General features: G+C 46.5%; 1 protein-coding gene across 7 annotated transcripts in view; it reads right to left on the bottom strand.

Annotated features, from left to right (window-relative positions):
• The window catches only part of FHOD3 (formin homology 2 domain containing 3), a 402086-nt gene that overhangs the window by 128867 nt on the left and 250054 nt on the right, over positions 1-23165 (bottom strand). For all 7 annotated transcript variants that reach the window (XM_080686376.1, XM_080686375.1, XM_080686374.1 and 4 more), the window contains exons 7-9: positions 17646-17757; positions 10802-10896; positions 2809-2952 (exon numbers count right to left, since the gene is read on the bottom strand). In XM_080686376.1, the coding sequence (XP_080542502.1) occupies positions 2809-2952; positions 10802-10896; positions 17646-17757 (351 nt within the window). The remainder of the gene's footprint in view (positions 1-2808; positions 2953-10801; positions 10897-17645; positions 17758-23165) is intronic.

Here is a 23165-nt window from a genome sequence, read left to right on the forward strand (position 1 = left end):
GACGGTTCAGTCCAGGGTGTGGACAGAAGCAAGTGCTCTTCCCTGGGTTAGAAACAATGTGTAGGGGACAAGCAGCAGGAACCCCTTTTACCTTGCCAAGGAAACCCCGTGGATGCAGGACACCTGAGGTGACTCCCACAGGGGGAGTAGGAGTTTGCTAACTTGAGAACTGGAAGGAAGAGTACTCCAGGTGCAGAAAGGAGAATTGGTCAAGAAAAGCTCCCCAAAGACCTGTCTTTCTCATTTGAGAAAGAGGAGATATTGAACATGGCTGCAACTTCAGAGACATCTTAGGAATGGCAGAAGGAACAGCCACATGGGTATGAGGCCACAGACTGTGTAGGCCCGTGTACTAACTCAAGCAGTTTGGGCTATATCCTGCTGGCCATGAAAAAGGGTTTTCATTCATTCATTCACATATCCATTCATTCACTCACTATTGTTTGTTTTCTTCAACAGAAATGACATAGTCGGATCTGACTCTCAGGAGGATCACCTTGTTTTCAGTTGCAGGGAGTTAGGAAGAAGGAGAGAGCAGAGAAGGCCCCATGGGATGTAGCACCTGCAGGATGCCAGCCTCGCCAGCCTCTGCTTTTGCTGCTCTCCCAGGCCTTACCCTCCAGTCACACCAGTCTCCTTTAGACTCTTCACACCTGCCAAGCTGGATTCTCCTCCAGTGCCCTTCTCTACGACACTGTCTCTTTAAGCTGTCATCTCAGATGGGCCTTCCTCATCCACACCTCAGTTTCTCACCCACCTCATCCTCTTTTCTTCATAGACATGCTCACAATCTCAGATTCTCAACTTTTTCATGTATTTGGTCACTGTCTGCACCCCATTAGAACAAGCGCGCCTTTAGGACAGTGGCCTTGACTGACTAGGTTGCTGCTGTGTCCCGGGTCCTAGAGTAGTTAATTGTATGTATCAAGTTGACTGGGTCACAGGATGTCCAGATATTTGGTCAAAAAATGTTTGGGTAGGTCTTTGCGGAGGGGGTGGGGGGGAGTGTCTCAATGAGATTAACATTCAAATTGCTAAACAGAGTAAAACAACTGCCCTCCCTGGCATGGGGGGCCTCTTCCAGTCCAGTGAAAGCCTGAGGGGAACACAAGGCTGAGCAAGAGAGAATCTGCTTGTTCTGCTCGAGGGTTTTAAGCTGGGACATTGGTTTCCTCCTGCCTCTGCACTCCAAGCAGAACTTACACCACTGGCTCTCCTGGGTCTCAGGCCTTCAGACTTCACACAGCCAAGAGGAAACACGTCTCCAGATTCTGTCCCCCACTGTCCAAGGAAGGAAACTGGGATGAGGAGGCTTAGCAACAAGGAATATAATTTGCTCCTCAAAAAACGTGCTCCAACCTTCATTTAGAGTCCAGACAATAGTCACATCAGATCAATAACTTGAATAACAGGGGGGCTGGGGGGCGGCATTTGGTGCACTGGGAGCAATTAGAACTCAAGTCAACAGGCCATTAAGCTATGACGCGCAACCTAAAGCAGGGCCTGCTTCATAGGCATGTATACAGAATTCCAAGGGCTCTGCTTTCACCATCTTGAAATTCTTATTAATTTTAACTTTAAACTTGGATTTTGTAAGTGAAGTCCAGTAGGACAATGGAGCAGGTGCATGCTAGAGGAAGAAGGCGCAATATACATGTCTGCCATTCAACACGCCCATGAGCATAGAGTTCTGGTAGACCCTGATACATGGACATTCAGTGAGACTACAAGTGAGTGTGCCACACTTCTGACTGGCTAAGCAGAGTCACTGACAGTCCCAGAGGCCATGCTTTCCATTAAAACCAGGACTTGCTTTTAATGAGGAGAGATGGTAACACAAGGGTTCTATCCTACCCTTTCTCAACAGTGTTACTTTCCCATATTAGCCAACCACTTATGCTGAAATGATGACATATAAAAAAATGAGGAGATAGGACATCCCATAGCCCGCAGTTCCTTTTCCTTTTAGCCTTCCTTACTCATCAGTGAATTGAAGATAGAGTGTTGACAGAATGAACACATACCAAGAAATGAAATAAAAATAGCTGAGCTAGTTTTTACAGTTCTTCCCTGTCCCAGTAAGAACAAAATACCTGTGCATGCAGGAGGGCAGACTCCACATTCTGCTGATTCTGCACACAGGCTAGATGCTCTTATAATTGCATTTTCAACTGGTAGTGCACAATATCAATGAACAGTAAAACTCCTGATGATATTTCAAAATGTTAACTTTTCTGTCCTTACAATGCATTAATAGCAAATAAAAAGACCATAACAAGGTGAGAAGGACCAGGAAAGAAAGTAAAAAGATGTTTAGTATTTTTAACAGCAGCATTCCCCCCTTCATTTTTATTTTGCCCTACAAATTATGTAGCAGGCCCTGCCTGAAGTTCCACCCCTATGAAGTGTAAGAAATATAACCTGTCTTGCCTCTCTCTCTCTCTCTCTCTCTCTTCCTCAGCCTGAATAAAAGTATTGCTGGTAGGATGCATGTTCTTTAAATTAAAATAGTAATAATTAAATAAATAAGCAAGGAAGCAAGTTACCAAGTTTCTGCTAGATCAGCGCTTCTCCCACTTGAGTGTGTATCACAATCACCAGGAGGCTTGTGCTGACAGACTGCTGGGCCCACCCACAGAGTTTCTGATTCAGCAGGCCTGGGCCTGGACTTGGACCTGGGCCTGAGAACGTGCATTGGGAAAAACGCTGCTATAACACACTCGGAAACACAGGTCTGGAGTATGTTGACCTTGGGCTTTGACATTTGTCCAAGCTGGAAGATGCCTTACAAAAGGCATGTTCTGTTACCTCATAAATGTTCAACTGCTCCACTAAGTCCAGGTCAGTCCCCTTCTTGTTCAAGTGCCGCTGGGACACGGCCTCAATACCCAGCTCCTCCAGGCAGTCCACCACGTCATAGAAGGTATCTTGGTCTGGCAATCCTGACAATGTCTGGATGGAGAAAGAACAGGACACAGACATGTCTTAGGGAACTGTCTCAAGGCTCTCAGGGCATTGTTTTACATGGTAGCCAGTGGCCGTGATTATAACATTACTTGAGGCCTGGTGCATGAAATTCATGCACTCAGGGGGCAGGAGGGTGTTCCCCAGCCTGGCCTGTGCCCTCTCACAGTGTGGGAGCCCCACAATCGATCTCCCCAAAGTGGTAGGCCCCACCCACCCATCTGGGGCTCCTCAATGGATTGCCCCAAAGAGGTACGCTGGAGCCAGGTGTCCCGCCCCCACAGCTCTGTACGGAGCCACTGGGACCCGCCTCCACGCCATGCATGCAGGGTCAAGTCCCCACCCACCCATGCACACCTCACCGTGCACGCAGCCCCACCCACCGAGCGCGCCTGCTGCGCACGCAGCCTTTTGCTGATGGATTGTTATGGCATGAGGACCACATAGGCTTTTATTAGTATAGATGGGGACAAAACAAGACAGATGACAAGTTCATTTGAGAAAAATTTTCTGTGGCGTAAACAGAATGAACCCCAAGATCCCACCCCATTAGTCAGGTGCTCTGTACTCCCCGCTCCTTGAGTGTAGGCAGAACATTCCCATGACTGGGTTCCATTACATGGCAAGGGTGATGGGACTTTACAGATTTCATGAAGGTCCCAAGTCAGTTGATTCTGAGTTCATCAAAGGGGAGATTAGCCTGGGTGGGCCTGACCTAATCAGGTGAGCCGTTTAAAGTGTGCTAAGTCCTTTCCTGAACTCAGTGTAGGAGAATGATTATCCTGCTGGCTCTGAAGCAGCAGCAAGCCACCATGAGTCCTACAGCTGCAAGGAAGTGAGCTCTGCCAACAACCACAAAGCTTGGAGGAGGACCCCAGGCCTCAGATGGGACTCCAGCCCCAGTCAACACCTTGACAGCAGCCTGTGAGGCTCTGAGCAGAGGACCAGGCAGGCAGTGCTGGGCCCCATCCCATGGAAACTGTGAGGTGATAAATCTGTGCTGTTGTAAGCTGCTAAGTTTGTGGTAATTGGTTACATGGCAATAGAAAACCAACATAGTCAGTGACCGGCAACTCCTGTTAAGATCAATCTATTGCTCTAGATGGTTTGGCTCAGTGGATAGAGCGTCAGCCTATGGACTGAAGGGTCCTGGTTTCGAATCCGGTCAAGGGCACATGTCTGGGTTGCAGGCTTGATCCCCAGTAGGGGGCGTGAAGGAGGCAGCTGATCAGTGATTCTCTCTCATCATTGATGTTTCTATCTCTCTCTCCCTCTCTGAAATCAATAAAAATATATTTTTTAAAAATCAATCTACCAACAGCTGAAGTGATAACAATGTAATAGTGCTCTTTTCTTTCAATTTGGTAGGCTTTCCCTTGGTCTGTGAAATTTAGGAAAACATGAAAAATTCCAAAGCAGCAACCCAGAGACAAATCAATATATAAATAACCCAAGATAGAAACAGCTGACTTCTCTGAATTCTACCTCTCTTATAAGAAGGATGATCTCAGACCAGCCCTCTGCCCAGCACTGTAAAGATCTTTAGCCGAACCGGCGTGGCTCAGTGGTTGAGCATTGACTCATGAACCAGGAGGTCACGGTTCGATTCTCTGTCAGGGCACATGCCCAGGTTGTGGGATCCATCCCCAGTAGGGGGCGTGGAAGAGGCAGACGATCAATGATTCTCTCTCTCTTTCTCTCTCTCTCTCTCTCTCTCTCTCTCTCAATAAAAATAAATATTTAGAAAAAAATAACTGGAAGGCCATTGAGGTGACTTACCACAAGTCTTTTATCTTATGAATGAGGGAGATAAAGACCTGGAGGGAAGTTACTGAAGGCCTAGGACAAACTTCTCTCAGAGCTGCTATTCTCATCTCCTCACACACTCATGCCTTCTACACAAGTCATTCTGGCCTTCAGTTTCAGACACAGACCTTTAGTCCCTATTTATTTCACTACCTTTGCATTTCTAAGAACCCTGCATATACATTTCAAAATTATTGTAAACATGGCGACTGCCCCAAGAGAAAAAAAACAATACTTTCCTAACAATCTTTTCACAACACCACTTCCCTAACACTTCTAGTTTGGGGTTATTAATATTGGAAAGAATGTCTTTATTCATAATGCAAACAAAGTCTTTTTCCTTCCTAGGCTGAGCCAAGAGGACACGACTCACTGTTACTGAGATCAGAAATGAATGAGAAATAACTGGTATCCAATTCATTCGTCAGGGGCCCTAGCAAGGCCAAGGAGCAGGAGGCTCTGAACCAGATGAAGCTATAATCAATGGTGCACGCACCTGAGTGGCCAGGTGTGCCAGCACGCGCCAGTGTCTGCAGGTGGCAGGCCAGGCGGTCCCTGAGGCATCAGCCGGTACAACAGACCACTGGACAGCCTGGCTCCCAAAGCTACCTGAAAAAGTGGGCACCTGCTCAAAGAAGGCTACCATCAGAACAAGCCCATCCTTTGGGTTCAGTCTCTAGAACTTGGTTAGAGAATGAGGAGGTGGAAATGGTGACACCAAGGCCAGGGCAGGGCTGATGGTGGAGGTGCCCTGACTGCTGACTGTGCCAAACGCACAATTGGAGGAATGCGGTGAGTTGACGTTTGGTGTCAGATTGAAAGCTTTCTACGCAACAGTGCGGGGCCAGGACGAGGCACCGAGAGAGGCCTCTGGCAGTCTCCTCATCTCTCTGGTCCCCTCCTTCTTTCCTTTTTCCCCTGTTGAGTTCGTCTGCTCAGAAGTTTCCAGGGGGTTGAATTCCTTGATCTAATCCCCATCCCTCTAGCAGGCCCAACCAATCATGGTTGGGAAGATTACTATTAAATACTTAAACAAATAGGTCTATAGAACCAAACAGGTTCACGGAGCCTTGGCTCAAAAACAGGCCCAGAATTGAGTGTATTAAGAGGTCTTTGGTCATTTCCTGTGAAAATGTGGGTTTGAGCCAAGCCTGCGTTCCTTGCCTTTCATGTGTGACTGCGGCTACAGGGGAGGCATCTTTCGCCGCAAACAAATACAGCTTCTTTCTCCGCCTGCATGGGAGGGGACTATACATCCTAGAAACACATTCACCTATTTTCAGCTATTCTCTAACGTGCTGGGCCATTTTGCCATACACCCACCTCTCCCCCAGCCTGCCCTCTCATCTCTCCCATGACACCTCACTGCCACAGCGCCTCCTTCTGGCAAAGGCGGCAGCTCCAAAACTGTCTGTAAGGCAAACATCTCCTGCCGCATTCACGCTCAGGTGACACCTCATGGCCTGCTGCCTGCTTCCTCTCAGATCTTGTCTTTCAGACCTCGTGACAACTAGATCTTGACAGGCACCTCTCAGAGGGAGAAATCTCTGCCCTAATGGACATTTTCTTTTCCTCTCTGGGGGTTTTCACTGATTCCTTCTGATCTTTCTTGTAGGATAAAGCCAGTGTGGCCAAAGCCTGAACACAAACATTTGTAGCAGCATTACTGGTCGAAACCAAAAGCTGCAAACACCCCAATCTCCTTCAGTGGGGGGAGAGATAAGCAAACTGTGGAGTATCTACAATGCACACGGCACAGGAGCAGGAAGGAGAGAGCTGTTAGTACAGCCAGTAACGGACAGGCCTCTCCCACTGAGAGAAGACAGCCTCCAAGGGATTCCATGTAGTATTCCTGAAATAACAACACGATAATAACAACACTATCGTGATAGAGAATAAATCAGTGTTTGTCAGGGGCATGAATGGGGACCAGGATGTCATTACAACAATAGAGAGATTTGGGGGGAGATGTGCTCGATCCTAATTATGAAGGCTATCCACAACTACATCTAGGTTACCCTACCCCTTGGCCCTGCTAGAGCAGCACCCCTGCCTGGGCTCCCTGACTCCCTTCTTCCCGAACACTCCAGCCAGCCCCACGGAAACACCCCTGTTGCTCAGGCCCTCACCTGACTCATCCTATCCTTTGAGGTGGTCAGTATCTGGCCCACTGAGGGAATTTCAGCTGGATCAGGACAGGACACTACAGTGGAACCTTGGCTCTTGAGCTTAATTTGTTCTGGAAGGCTGTTCAAGAAACAATGTGTTCAAAAATCGAATGATTTTTTCCCATTAGAAAAAATATAAAAGGAATTAATCCTTTCCAGACCCCCAAATGATTCCTTGTTTTAACCTTTCTCATATACAGTACATGTCTAATGTACTTTTAAATCTATAAACAACACTTCTTAAATTTAATGAACCGCCCCCTACCAGCCTTAAAAGAACCACTTTCAGCACTCGTTGCAAGGGTGTCTCTCAGAAGGTCAGCAGGCGGCATCTTCGCTTTTCACATGTCACTGCCTCCAAAATGCTGTCACTGGCTAACTGCTTTTCCTTTATCCAAACCAACAACAGTTTTTCTGCCTCTTCAATTGCCCTTCACACATTAGCAACATTAGCACTCTTAATAGCCTCTTTATGCTTTAAAATTGTGCTAATCATGCACTTGCCAGCAACAAAAGCGCGTGCGTGCACACACACACACACACACACACACACACACAAATATCCACAGCACAATTTCCTGAGATGTTAACAAGGCAAGGTTTAGCTGTAAACTGACTCATATTGGTGCATTCACTCCTTTGTTTGTGGCCTGAGGGAAGTTAACCAAGACATTTTTTCCATGAACAACGTGGCTGAGAACCAAATTGTTCAAGATGGGAGACTTTCGAGAACCAAGATTTGACCGTATGTAACTTCAGCTTGCAGGGTAAAAAATAGTTTCTGAAACCCCTCAATCTTTTGACAACATGGGTGGAAGGTGGGGGGATTAGTCTGGATCTTGGAGACCCCCCATTCATGCCCCTGTTTAACAAAGGGAGGTTTCAGTCTCAGAACCATGAGCAGGCTAGAATTTAGTCCCCTTGTTTTGTCATAAAACTGTTAACTTTTTGAATTCTGTGTCATCAGGACATCTTTTACTATATTGAAACAAAAGTTAGAAACCCACTATAATAATTTCCTGGATTTCAGAGTGTAAATTTTTTCCAGAACCACGTAACATTTCACTGTATTGTTTTGTTTGGGATCTTAGAGGATTTTACTCACTGGGGCAATAAACATGACTAAAACTCAACAACAGAAAACAAACCCAGCATGGGTGCCAGCTGTCTGCTGACCTTTTTGAGGAAAAGATGACATTTGGAGTAATGTCCTGGGGACCTGCCTGGACTTTCTCTGGGCCAGAACTAACAAAAGATGAGACAGAACTGCCAGAAGAGAAAGAGTAAGCGAGGAATTCCTAGACATTAAATGCCGTCTGATGCCAAGGAGAGACTGACACGCACTGGGTCCGTGCCGGGGACTGGCAGCAGAATGGCCACACCGTGCAAACGCTGCCAGGGCCATCAGAACAGCTGGGCACGGCCGCCACCAATAAAATGGATAGCGTTACAGTGGAAAACACTGAGCAAGAGAGAAAATTCCATTTTTGCTGAACTCAGTGTTTTCCAAAACAATGTCAGTGACTGAAGATGACAGGAAATTGATGACCTAAATCTTTAAGACCCAACAGAAAATTGCTTTAAAATTGCATGGTAAAATAAATTCACAGATTTCAAAATAAAAGCAAAATTTTCATCTACCAAAAAGTGGTGCTTATTCCCCACTAGGACTGCCGTAGAGGTTGCTGAGCCTCACCAACAAATGCCTTTCGTTAAAAAGCAATCACAGCCTCTGGGAAATGTTGTTTTCCTGTACATTTCTTTTAATCTCAGTAGGTTTAATGCTATTACTTTTTCCACTGGGTTCTTAATATATTTAGGACAGTATCATTTTCTGTCCTATTTTTTGCTAACAATTTCCTAGTCTGTCACTTGCCTTGAGCTTTTATTTGTGGTTTTCATTTTTAATGATAAAACCTCCGAGAGTTCAGTGCACTCAAATATGTAAGTCCTTCCCTTCGGAATTTTTCTTGACTGGTTGTATTATTAATGTAACCTTTACCTACCAGAGACCAATTAATCTTTTATGTCGAGGTTTTTTCTCATTTTTCTATGGCTTGATGTGTTACAATGAACTCTTGAATTGATCCAGAATTTATTCTGGTATATGGACGAAATTTTCGTGTATTTCCATTTAGCAAGACCTCCTCGATCATGAACAAGCTAACCCCCTGCCCCCTTTGATGTCAGTCACAGCGTAAGAAGTTCCACGCATTGGGTCATTTCACAGTTCCTCCGCTCCCCTCCTCTGCCGAGAGAAGAGCCAGGACCACACTGCTTTACTGTTGGAGTTTGCACATCTTAATACCTAGTAGAAGCTATTCCTTATAATGATGCTGCTTTCTACTATATCTGTCCCCAGTTCATGAGGGAAAATGTTTCTCCAGTTATATTTCAGGAAGAGATATGGGGTCTGCCGTGTAGGCCTACACCCCACAGCTTGAACAGTACACAGGATGGCCCGCAGCGGGGCTGATGAGGGGCTGAAGGCCCACAGTAGGGCTACACCTGGTCTAGGGTGTAGCGATCTGCAAAAGATAACCACCCTGGACCCCAGCCTCAATGATGAAGGACTGAGCCATCGTCATGAAGGAAGTCCAGTCCCAAAAGTGGGCTGTCCTGGGCCAGTGTGAGACCGACCTGTGGCCAGAGCAGCATCTCGGGGAATGAATACTGAAGATTCCAACTGCCCTCCAAAGTGGTGACCAGGGAGGGACATGACAGATAGGTGTCACCGTCATAAAAGGAGGATGGGACCCACTCCCAGGAATCTCATCTCAGGCCCAGGAGTCAGAATTCAATAAGCAGTGCAGTAAGGGGGCCTTCATTTCTCCTGACTGTGAACTCTTTGCTTACAGTAAAACTTGCTCATTCATTGCTTAAGGAAACATGTTTTCAAGGGGACATCTTGATAGGAAAAGTGGTCATAAAATTCTCGCTGTCATAAAATTCCCGCTATTAGAAAAGACCTAGCCCTGCCTGGTTAGCTCAGTTAGTTAGAGCATTGTCCAAATACATCAGGGTTGCAGGTTTGATCTCCAGTCAAAGCACATACAAGAAGCAACCAATGAATGCATAAATGAGTGAAACAAATTGATGTCTCTCTCTCTCTCCCTTTTTTCCATTCCTTCCCCCTCTCTCCTTTCCTTGCTCTCTCTGAAATCAATAAATAAAATTTTAAAAAACAAAAAGGCAAAGACCACAGCACCAGAAGCAAGCAACACTCACAGGGCTTCACACGTGTATGCATCAGCACATGGCACACACACCATGTGTGAGTGTAAAGGGTTTTCTCCTGCGAAGAAGCACACCGCAACCATGGTCCCAGCCACCATGAGGGGGTCCACAGGACGTGGCTCTTAGTCAGAGGACACATTTTAAACTTCCACATTGTCTTAGTTCCCTAGGACTGCCATAACTAATTACCACAAACTGGGCGGCTGAATCAACAGGGTTGATCCTGTCATAGTTTGAGACTAGAAGCCTGACAAGATGTGGGCAGGGTCCCGCTCTCTCTGAGGGCTCTAGGAGAGGGTACTTCCTTGCCTCGCCCTAGACTGGCTGCTGGAAATCCTGGCATTCTCTGGCATCATCCGGCTTAGAGATGTATCACTCGAATCTCTGCCTCTGTCTCCACATGACTGCCTTCCTCATGAGCACGTGTGTACGTCTCTCCCTCTATGCATGTCTCTTTCTGTCCTTAAAAGGATAGAAGTCATAATGGATTAGGGCCCATCCATATGACTTCATCTTAATTTGATTACATTTACAAAGACCCTATATTTTCAAGTAAGGTTACATCCATAGGTACCAGGGATAGGACTTCAACATAGCAATTCAACCCATAACAAGCATTGACCAACCTTGTTCACTAAAGTCATCGCATAAACTAGCAGCTCCGTGTCGACCCCATCTTTTTCCTCCAGGATTTCCATGATATTTGACCAGGGTACAACTCCTGCGAGTAAAGCAAAAATCATTAGGAACAGCAACTCAACATTTCTCATCCAACTCACTTCCAAGTTTATCTAAAGGCTCTTCACCCAAACATGGCATGTCCTTCAGTCACCGAGTATCAAAGTATGACACAGGCTTCGAATTAGGTGACAATATACCACATTATCCTTGTGCACTTGGACATGTATATTCTTCAGTGTCAGGAGACCCAACAATGTGCTTGAAAGTTCCCATTATATGAATTACGTAACTTTTAAGAATGCATTCACGCACAGCTTTTTAGGCCAGGCGTCCTCAAACTACGGCCCGCGGGCCACATGCAGCCTGCCGAGGACATTATCCGGCCCGCTGGGTGCCGCTGCCTGTCCTGCTTAGCAGCCGACTCATCCCGGGCCCGCAGTGCGCATAGGAATTTGTTCATAGTGGTTTTTTTAAAACTATATTCTGGCCCTCCAACGGTCTGAGGGACAGTGAACTGGCCCCCTGTTTAAAAAGTTTGAGGACCCCTGTTTAGGCCATGCGTTTCACTTGCTGAGTGCAGAAACCCTAATAAGTTCTCTCTGTGCATCAGCATGCTACGGTCTGATCACCTGCAAGGAAAGGAGATGTGGGAGGTCTTCACATTCACGTGGGCTCTAAGAACTGACAATGAAATGCCCATCCAGCAAACATTTCAAGAACAGAAGTATATTACCCCTATGTAATCAAGGCACAAATACTACTTAAGCAGAAACCAAGTAGAAGGAAATGGGGAGGAGGCTGCCATCAAGAGTTTTATAATCTAATAGAGCAGTTAGGACTAAGGACAAGAACACACATCCCCACAGAGTAAAGGCACTCACAAGGCATGCACATCAGCACTGCCAAGGCCAAGGCCGCAAAGGGGATGCATGCCCCCTGACCCACTTCCTGTGCCTGAGACAAGCATTTGAAGTGAAGTGTCGCCTTGCCCATGGTGTGGCTGTGTGGAACAGGAAGCTCTTTCCTCTTTCTCTCTACAGACTTCAAATGATAATGCTCACTTTTTACTGATAAAAGTAAATTCTGAAGTAATCCAAAGCCAGTGGCTTCTAAATGCTGGTTCTTGGATGGGTTGTGTCAGAGCTGAAATGTCTAGAGAAAAGCGAATGGAGATCTTTGAGGGTGGGAAGTGGGTTAAGCTGGTGCAGTTGTAAGAGAACCAGAGGGTAAATGCACACAGTCAGAAAAAGAGAGAAGACCGGAGAATTTAAGAAGGGAACAGGCACCTACTATACAGTGTGGAAGACGCAGATGTAGTTTGATGTAGATCTCTTGGCTCTCCCAGCAAGTGAACAGAAAGCCTGATCCTTCCGCCAAGTTGCCCAGTTGGTCAGAACCAGGCAGGCTGCCATAACCCTTTCTAACTCTGAACACAAAAGCATGATCCTTTGCCCATTAACTGCTGAATGATCTCCTTGCTGGTATTTATCATCAAACTATGTTGAAACCCATATAGTCAGAGGGAAGGACAACTGTTCTTCAAACCCCAGCAAAGTAACCATTTCTGCCCTCGGGACAGCCAATCATTGTGGTTAGCAGGTCTTGGGCCTCACTGTCCAAGTGCAGTGCTTGTGTTCATAACAAGGGCAACTTCTATTATTCATACTCGGCACCCAACCTCAGCAGAAATCACATGTTCTAGTCAGTCAGCCACGTATGGTTAAAAGGCAGACTGTGCAGGAGAGAAAGCATTGAAGCTAAGAATTTCCAGGGGTGCTGGTGGGTCCAGAACTGCCTCCTGATTGCACACTTTGGAGCCAAAGATGCCAAACCAAGCCTGAGCTGGAAAGGCCAAGAAGCAAAGGCAAACATCTAGTAGAAAGGGAAGTAGCCAGGTTATACCCTCTCTCTCGCTCATAGAGGCCAACACAATGGTGCACCATTGTGTCCTTTATGATAAAAACACCCAAATACTGGCTTAATTTAATTGAAAAACGTGTTCTTTAGCTATGGTATTTGGATTCTCTACTACTATTTAAGGATTTCAAGTTTGGAAACTAGGATATATTCATACACTGTGGGGATGAATGTTCATTCTGCTTTGTTTGGGGGCCAGAAAATGGGAAATATTTAGAAGAATGAAGGTAAAGGTGAAGAAACATTTTGGTTCTGCACAGTAGCCTTGGCCGGGCTCAAGCTGGCCTATGCTAAGCACCAGCTGCTACAACATCCCCAGGAGCTGCCACCTGCCGGAACTAAGTGGCCCAGTTCACCCATCACTACAGTGATTATGTGTGTGTGTGTGGGGGGGGGAAGGATGGGAAGGGTGGGAAGTAGGGAGTGGGGGTCCTGCTTTAGAGTTATAAATCATATAATCTGACTCTTTTGCATAACAGAGAAAGAAACAGAGCCCCAGAGTGGTGAAATGAACGGTGGCTCAGCAAATGCATCTAAATTGGAGTGATGGTATCAACCTCATAGGATTGCTGGGAGGTATCATGGAGATAAAGCCCTTGGCCTTTTTGCCTTAGCACTGACCAAGCACATGAGAAGGCAATAAGTTACTTAACCACAATCAGCTGTCTCTCTCCAACTCCACCCTCAACCCCTGGAGTGAGTGTAGGCTCAACAAGAGCCTGTTTATTTATCTGCTGTTTCAAGCACACAGCTGGTATGTAAACATTTGTCAAACAAATTAGTTTTGTATAAAAATTTCTTAGCATAGAGCCTGTTACCTGGTAGGCACTAGAATATCAGTAGCTGTAACTATAATGGTGGCTGGGGGTGTGCTGACACCCCCAGAGGACAGGCTCTCAGGCCAGTCCTCTCTTAACCCAGAATAAATAACTGTTCAATACTTTCCTCCTAGGTCTCCGAATTAAACCCCAAAGAAAATAAGATATTTCGCACAATCCCTTGTACACGAGTTGGTCTCATATCCAAACAGAAGATCCTCATGGTATGTTCCATGTCTTTCAACACAATTGATGAACACACTTAACATACATACTTTGGCTATAAATAATAATGGAAATAGGGCTGGCATTCTGTCATCCCCTAACACCCGCCATGCTTTGTGCATTTTTTGCAGATCCATACATCCTGAGAAGAAATCAGAGACAGGAGAGCTTAAAAGGATGGCGGGACAGTTTCCCCTGTTAATCATGTGTGCTACACATGCTGGAGAATTAGGTCATATCTCATCACCTCCCATGCAAATGAAAAATGGAGCTTCTTCAAAAGCAGCACTGAACCGAATTGGTGCTGACTCACCATTTACAATGGAAATTTCCAGTCTGGTCACTTGCCCCACCCTCTGTCTGAGGGGCAAACCCATATAGTCAGAGGGAAGGACACCCTTCCCAGGGCTGCAGAGGGTTCGCAACCAGTTTCCTGTCCATCACCAGGGTGAATTCTCAAGGAAAGGAGGCAGATGACAAAGCAAGGCCCTCTCATGGGCTCTGGAAGCACTCACTGCCTCTCTATCTTTCTGACAGGCTCTGTCCATTAGAAAGAGACGGTGACTTGGAGATCCAAGCCAAAGAGAAGATGACCCAGCAGTCTGAGCAGACGAGTGTGTCTGCTTTAAAAACATTTATTTTTTTCTTTCATTTTTTTTTTTAACAAATTGGGAAAAGATGGCCATCACTTTGCCTTGGGAGAGAAACTGAGTAGAGCTCAGAGCTTCCTTGTCACATGCCCCAGAGACTACCTCAAATCCACCTTTTCATTCCAGCCCCAGAGCAAAAGTGCCAATTGTCTGGATCAAATGGGGCACTTTAGATTTTCATTAATTCATAAATATTTATCAGTCCCTATGGTGGACTTAGACTCCTCAGCTTTTATGCCGGCTCCCTAACTGGCCCACACTTGACCAAAGGTCAAACTATCCACGCACACATAATGCACCCTTCTGGTTAACCCAGACATGATGTCTGTAAAGCAACTAGGGGGATTTATCCTAAGAGAACTTCATTGGCTGCTGGTGGTAGTAATTTTTGATGACTGCTAGCTTATTTGTTGATTCTTTAAATCTGAGAGTTTTCATCACGCAAAAGAATTCCTTTCTATTCAAGCAAACCCAGTATATGCTTTAATATACCCATTCTCCACCCCATCTCCCCAGAGGAATGTGTCTAATGACACCTGAGGAGTAAAATTTATGGCTTAAGCTTGTGCACAGTAGACATGCTTGGCTGGCCCTCATCACCTCTGGCACCTTTGTCTGCTCTCACAGGCCGAGGAGGAAGTGGACAGCTGCTTCCACACCTACTGGTGGAAACACACCTGGGAGTCAGGGGCTCTCTGCAAACACCATGATATATGTATATGTTTAATTCCACCACCGGGTTCAGGAACACTGACTAGCAGTAAAATAGGATGATGTTATATGCGTGCATTAAGGCCAAGACCACACATGTCCATGGAGAAATGTAATGTTGAACCACATGTGATAAACTATATGTCTCAATTTGTTCCACTGGTGATATTCCTTTTTTTCTTCCAGCTGCTAGTGCTCAGTAGCAGACAGATGACAGTAGTTGCCCAAAACTTAAGAAATTTTATAGGCAAAAAACCATGAAGCTAAGTAAAAAACCTGTTAACTTGTTTAATTTTTTCCCTTTTATTCTTTTTTTACAAGTTGGGAAAAAATGGCCATCATTTTGTCACTGAGGAGAGACTGAGTACAACTCTGAGCCTCTGGCTGAGCCAGTGGATGGAGTCTTGAATGGGACATCATGCTCTGGGTTAATCTCAGGACCATTCCTCTACCCCATGACACACCTTCACGAAATGTGAGGCTCAAGGAAGGAAACAGCTCCCAACTCAATGAAGTCAAAGCACAACCCCAAGGTCATGAGAAGATTAGCCTCTCTAACATGGCTCCCACGATAAAGGTCCATGCCAGGGGTGGGCAAACTTTTTGACTCGAGGGCCACAATGGGTTCTTAAACTGGACTGGAGGGCTGGAACAAAAGCATGGATGGAGTGTTTGTGTGAACTAATATAAATTCAAAGTAAAGGAGCGGAGGGGAGAGCAAGAGAACCGGATAGAACAGCCGGATCCGGCCCGCGGGCCGTAGTTTGCCCACGGCTGGATTAGCCGAATTTAGGACAGGAAGCTGAAGAGTCCATTCATCATTCTAAAGTAATCCCCAGAGTTGGCCTTCGAGCATGACTCTTCTAAGCATGAATGAAAGGATCTGCCTTGCTATCTCCCCAGACACCCACCTCTGGCCCTAACTCTCATTCACTGGCCTTGGGAAACCTTACCCACCCCCCCTTCGCCCTATTTCTGAGTCATTGCAATCTTCATTGAGGATTCTCAGCTGGCCTCATGATCTACTATTGGCCATAGGAATTTCAAATCTGGTACCAGATGACAACATGCTGTGGTAGAAAGAAACACACAGACCTGTCCTAGTCTGGAGCCCACCTTCCAGACTCATAGCTCTGACCATGTATGAGGTTCATCTCTGTCACATACATCCACACAGAGGCCCGGAGATGCCCCAGCCTGAGATCCACCATGCAGGGAGCTAACATCTGCCTGTGCATTCATGGGAAAGGTATGGGGCCCAATTTATGGTTCTGGATGGTTTTCATTAACTTACATTCCAATTTTCAAAGGAACCAGTGATCTACTTTCTTCCACCTTTCAATTTAGCCCTGGAAGGTGGGTCTAGTTGTATCTCAGCTGATTTGTGCATAAATCTGTGCAGACACACATACACCATAAGGAAATGTACCACCGTGTTAACACAATTTCTGTCTGGTGAGATGAGAGGTGATTCTGCTATTGTCTGCTTTATACTGTTTGTTTTTTTTCCAAATTTTCTACAGAGAGCATTACTGTTATAATCATACAAAGAAAATAAATGTTAGCAAGTTTTTTATCATCATCATCATCACCACATCTTACTGGGGAACAAAACTAAAAGTTTGTTTTTTAAAAGGAGAAAACAAAACAAAACAAAAAAACCTCCAACATCTTGGTTTCAGGCTTCACAATATTATAGGGGCCACAGCATGTTACACAGTGAAGCAGATCCAAAGCTGACTCTTCATCAAGTGTGCAGGGCAGGCCCGCTAGGCGCTGGGACACCAAAAGGAGGGGCACCCTGTCCTCAGGCAGGGCACACACTCAGGAGAGACGGGCAATGAAAACAGCACAGCAGAGGGGCGCATGGGGGCACATGGGGGTGCTGAGAGCTGTCTGACCCAAGGGAGGCGGGTGTGGTGCAGGCCAGGTGGGAGACACGTGGCAGGTAGACATGGGCTGGATGGTACAGGGTCAGATGAAGGGTTTGGACCTAATCCTGTGGGCACTGGAAGCCATTGACAGGTATCAGATGGAAAATGGTGTGACCAAATTTGTGTTTTAGAAGAATCCTCCAACTGTAGAGGCCAGCGTAGCACTTGGGGGAGGCAAGGGACACCAGGTGAGAGATGGTGAGGGGCCCCAGTAGGGAAGGGACATGTGGTTGAGGAAAAGGGAACATCTAGGGGTCAGAGTGGGTAAAGCCCTGTGTGCGCTCAGTGGTGGGGGGCAGAGTGAGAAGACAAGCTCAGGGCCAGGCCCCTACTAGGTGTGCCTACGAGTGCTTTTCTTTCCCTGCAAACCTCGCTCTGTCTCCAATCTTTATATACTCACTATGTTCCTGCAGTGGGAGGTCCACACAAAGGGAATTCTGTTTACCCTAATTCTGTTTTGAACATGTAAAAGTGGGAGTCTTCCTACATCAGACATTTTTCCCTTGATGAAATCAGGGGGCGGGGACCACTCACCTCTTTTTGTGTCCACAGCAGAGACCGCCTGGATCAGAAGGGGCGCATTGGACTCCGAGTACTCCACAAAGACCAGCAGCAGCTTCAGGGCCGTCTTCACCACCAAGCGGAACTGCGCAGAAAAGAAACCATCATGCGGGGCGCACACAGCCCTTTGCACCCGAAGGCATCGTCTCTAACAGCAGCGGGCACCACGCATGCTTCGGCCCAGGCGCTCTCCTCAATTACACAGGCTTCATCACGGGTGCCTCAGAAGGCAGGCGTTAGAATTATCCCCACTGCACAGATCAGGAAACTGAGGCACGGAGCACCCTGACCAAGAATACACCTAGCAAAATAGAACCCAAATTTGAACCCAGGGCCTTTGGTCCCAGAGCTCACACCCAGCAGTCTCTCAATACCCCAAGTAGTAGTGGTCAGTTCCAGTAGTTCCCCTTATACGTGGGGATATGCACCAAGATCCCGAGTGGATGCCTGAAACCACAAAGTGTACCGCACCCTTCATATTATGTTTTTCCCTATACATACACACCTATGATAAAGTTTAATTTATAAATTAGGCACAGTAACAGATGAACAACAACCTATAATAAAAAGGACAACTATAACAATATACTGTAATAAAGTTATATGAATACAGTCTCTCTCTCTCTTATTGCACTCACTCTTCTGATGTACGATGACACAAGACCTAAGTGATGAGATGCAGGAGGTGAACGAAGCACATGTTGTGACATAGTGTTAGGCTCCTATAAGGGTGACTTGAACACAAGCACTGTGATACTGTGACAGTCCTTCTGACAACTGAGCCGGCTACTACATGACCACCAGGCAGGGAGCGTATCTACAGGGTGGATCCACTGGACAAAGGGATGGTCCATATCCCAGGTGGGATGTAGCTGGGCAGCACAAGATTTCACCACACTACTCAGACCGGCAAGCAATTTAAAGGTATGAATTGTTTATTTCTGAATTTTCCATTTAATGTTTTCAGACTGCAGTTGAGCAGTGGGTAACTAAAATCACAGAAAGCAAAACCACAAGTGAGGGGGGAATACTCTACTTCGTTTTTTCTAGACTCGAGCATTGTCAAGTAGGAATGATGACAATTCTCATTTTTCCGGTGAGGACACAGGGACAGCAGGTTAAATGGCTTGTCTGAGGTCATGACAGCTAGGTCAGGTGATCAGGGATCCGAACCAAGTCCGGTCTTAAAACTGAGCAAGTGAGGCCATCTGGGGCCTTAAAACCCACACTGGCCGGGCCCAGGGCACAGCATTTGTGAGGAGCCACACACAGAGTCCCTCCTCCACACAGGTCACAGTTACTCAGCCAGAGAAATTCCCAAACCTACCGCTGCAGCCCAGCCAGCCCTGGGCTATGGCGGCGGCAGATGTTTCCATGTCAGCCCCCTTCCTGCTCCCCTGCACCTCCCCCCAACACTGCTGTATCCTTCATCCACAGTCTTGTTTCCTGGACCAGCTTCCTTCCAAGAACCTCCTCCTCCTCAGGACACTCACACACCAACTACCTCCTAGAAATGGGTTCAAATCACACATCTAAGAAACAGCAAGCCTGCCCTGGCTAATGTTGCTCAGTGGTTAGAGAGTTGGCTCATGTACCAAAGGGTCATGGGTTCAATTCCTGGTCAAGGGCATGTACTTGGGTTGCAGATTTGATCCTCGCCCCAGTCAGGGCCCATATGGGAGGCAACCAATGGATGTGTCTCTCTCACATCAATGTTTCTCTTTTTCTCCCTCTCTCTTCTTCCTCTCTCCCTCCTTCCCTTCCACTCTCTCTAAAAATCAATGAGAAAAATATCCTTAGGTGAAGATGAATAAGGAAGGAAGGAAGGAAGGAAGGAAGGAAGGAAGGAAGGAAGGAAGGAAGGAAGGAAGGAAGGAAGGGCAAGCTTGTCCCATCCCTAGCAATTTGTTTGTCAGTTGCCCATCCCTCACAGGCAGGAACACGGCCTGAGAAGAGGGGCTTATTTGCACTGTTTGCAGGGCCTGGAATGGCACTTGGCACAGACTGGGCTCAACAATGTTTCCTTAATGAAAGAATGAGTCAATTAATGACCAATCAATGCATGACCCTCACCTCCATCACCATGGTGGTGAACTGTCTCCAGGTTCTCCACTTGCAGCCCAAGGAAGACCCAGGGCCTCCTGGAGGCATGTTCTCACATCAAAATCTTAGGGATACGTGGGACTTTACAGAGAACTTGGGGCATCGTGCACTCCCACAGGGAGCAGAGTAAAAGCACCACCCAACCCCAAGTCATGTCTCCAAAATCATGCAAACACCTCCACTGCCTTACCCCGCTCCCCTCTGTCACAATTCCCTAGTAAACCACCGTCTTTTCCTTGACTCCACACCTCTCTCCTGCCAGTCCTGGGGTTCTCAGCTCCCCTTTATAGGAAAACTTCTCAAAAGAGTTGCCACATTCCTGGCTCCAGTTCTTCACTTCCCAGCGACTGCACAATTACACTGAGGACATCCTCACAGCTCTGTCCTTACCACCTGGGATGGAGTTCTTCGGAGAGCCCTCAGCTCTTCAGGGCATTTTACCTTCATAACTTGAGTCCTGCATTTGGTCCTCTGTCCCCTGAGAAGGAATCAACTAAATTCCAGAGTGTTTTTCTCACCAACTACAAGGTTGGGGGTAGAAGGGAAGGCAATGGCATAATAAACTGCACTATCTTTGTATACTTAGAGCTCAAGAAATCTCTCCAAGTATATAAAACACCCAGCAAGTCCAGGCTTGGCGACTTCCTTAGTGGGTGGACTGTCATTATGTGGTTTAGGCCTTCGCAGTGCCTTCCCGGGAAAGAACCTGGCTGCTGCCCAACCTTGCTCCCCATCAGCCAGTCTCAGCAGGGCTCCTCATGCCCATCTCATCAAGGTTTCTTTTGAGCATCTCTGTGGTCCTGGGGCCTTGGCCGACATGGTCCCAGGACCCAGGACCCCTGAGCCACTCTCCTATACCAGGCTCTCTAATTAAGAAACCGCTGTTTTCTAGCAAATCCTTTTCTATTGGTCTCAACATGCCTATTCATGTCTTCTCTTTTGCTGTAAAGACTCTGTTTGGAGTATTTTTGGTACTGTAATTATGAGAGAGAGAGAGAGAGGGAGAGAGAGGGAGAGAGAGAGAGAGAGAGAGAGAGAGAGAGAGAGAGAGAGAGAGAGAGAGAGAGAGATAACCCCCAAACTCATTCATGATTTCAAGTTTCTATCAATTTGGTTACAGGTGAGTCTAAGTTTATGTTTACATGTGACATGTGTTTGGAAGACTTACTATGTAAAATTAATAAGCATATTGGGTAGTTAAGCTACTTTAGAAAAGAGAGAATATGAGAACATTAACTTTATGGAAATGCGTAATACTAATTGAGAACATGTCCTAACTAATCATCAAAATATAGCCAGCAGGACTCCTCAGAAATACCTTCTTAGCATTGCTGCATACACCTGGAAATGATAAAAGAATACTACTTCAAAAGATCTCTATATCAATCCCTCATTTATCCAGAAAGTACTTAATCTGATGCCCTCAAGTATGTAAAATACAGTCAAAACCCTCCAAAGCTTTGGAACAGCCACAATGGAGGCCTCACACCCATTCTTCCAAGTCCAAACATGTGGCTCATCTCTATGCTCTTAAAAATCCACACTTGGTGCTTCTTGAACTTATTTTAGGCATTCTAATAAGCTTGGCTGAAAGGAGCAAACCAGAGACCAGTGAGAGATCACGTAAGGCAGGTCCACTGTGGCACCAAGAGCGAGGACCACAAAGGAGGAGGGTGGGAACAAGCCACGGCTGCCAGGGCAGCCACCACCACCTGGCTCAGACGCAAAGGCTTCCCAAAGGGGCATGGCCATGTCTCTCCCATCTGAATCGTCTGATTTTCAGCTCTGCCTGGTGCTCCTTCATGTCCCAATGAAGAGTCTTATTGAAATGACTTATAAGCTCAAACACTTGCCCACCTGCCTAGCACCGAGGGAAGATCAATCAGAACTGATTCTCATTCTTATGGAAGACGATCATTGGAAAGATAAAACAACCAATCACAACAAGTTCAACAGGGATACACGGCAGCAAGGAGTCAGCCTCAGAGCAGGGGCTGAGGCAGAGAGTGCAATTCCCACATCTGGATGTTCTTTGTGGCCACTTGCTAAGGTTATTGCTGGAGGAATTCAGAGCCTGGATGGGGATGGACTGGCTGCACCATTTAAGGTCCCTCCCAATCCCAAGATGCCCTGCTTCTTTCAATGTCTTCAGCACCTTCCAGATGCACAGGACCCAAGGAGGTAGGACCCAGAACACCTACAACACACAATTGAGAGTGTTACCCACACTAGAGGCCCTCAGAGCCAGGGCTCCAAGGATAGAAAGCCCTTCCCAGGGGATAGCCCTTTCTGGGAAGAAGAGAGTTGGTCAGACAGGCTCAGAGCGGATCCAGCCACCTTTCTGGGTTTCCATGGAGCAGAAAGGTTATGTGACAGCCTCTGGGTTCCTGCTTACACACACGATTCCACTTCCTTGGGGCTGGAGGGAACACTCAGCGGGTCTAGACTCAGCCTTTGGGCCACATGTTACCTACTTCTCACGTGATTACCTCCTAGGGAATGCTAGTATTCTATTTTAGTGCTGTCCATTCTCATCAGTGATGCTTTAAGTTGCTTTCACACACACACACACAGCTAAATGACAACATGTAACAGGAATCGGAGACCAGCCCTTTGCACTGGGCTGGAGTGGAGACAGGCACACACAGCCATCTGCGAACTGCTGTGCTTCTCATGTGTGTTTAGCACATTTGGGGGTGACCAGACTGAGTTTTCCTTTCTGCTGCAGCTCTCACTTCACATTCTCTGTTCCTATTCAGCGTGAAACAGAGGCTGAGTCCTCATGGGGACAGAAGTGCCTTTAACGCAGGGATGTACATTAGGCCTCAGTCGGGGCCTGAGCCTCCAGTCTGCATAAACCACTTGAAGCTCCAGTGTTACTCCCTGCCCAGGAGGCTGGGATGGAGGGGGTAGCAGGATGGTGATGACATGGTGCTTTGCTGGGTTTTTCATTTTCTGGGTCAACCCACAGGGAGGGTGTGGAGTCAGCCTGTACGGAACCGGGTGTCCAGGTTTTAGATAAAATGTAACCACCAGATGTATGGAAAAGGAATAAAAGGCAATTTTCCTCAATAAGTTTGCACTTGAAAGCAAACTGGAGCTCCCTGCACGTTTTTATTGTACTTAGAGAAACCCAAGAACTATACTTAGCAGGTCAAATATGCTGCTTATTAAGTAGAAATAAAAGTATTCCCCCAAATCTCCAAATTCCTACTCCTCTTCTAAAAATGCAACCACCATAAAAAGAAAACAATTTCCAAACCTCAGGACTTAAATTACAAAAGGGGGGGGGGTCAGAAAAACATGCTTCATTCTATTTGTTTCATTTTCCACTAAAAAAGCATAAATACACGTTATAGAAGAGGATGCTGGTTATTAAGAAGGAATTCA

The sequence above is a fragment of the Plecotus auritus genome, assembly GCF_963455305.1.
Source record: "Plecotus auritus genome assembly, chromosome: 8".
NCBI classification, from domain to species: domain Eukaryota; kingdom Metazoa; phylum Chordata; class Mammalia; order Chiroptera; family Vespertilionidae; genus Plecotus; species Plecotus auritus.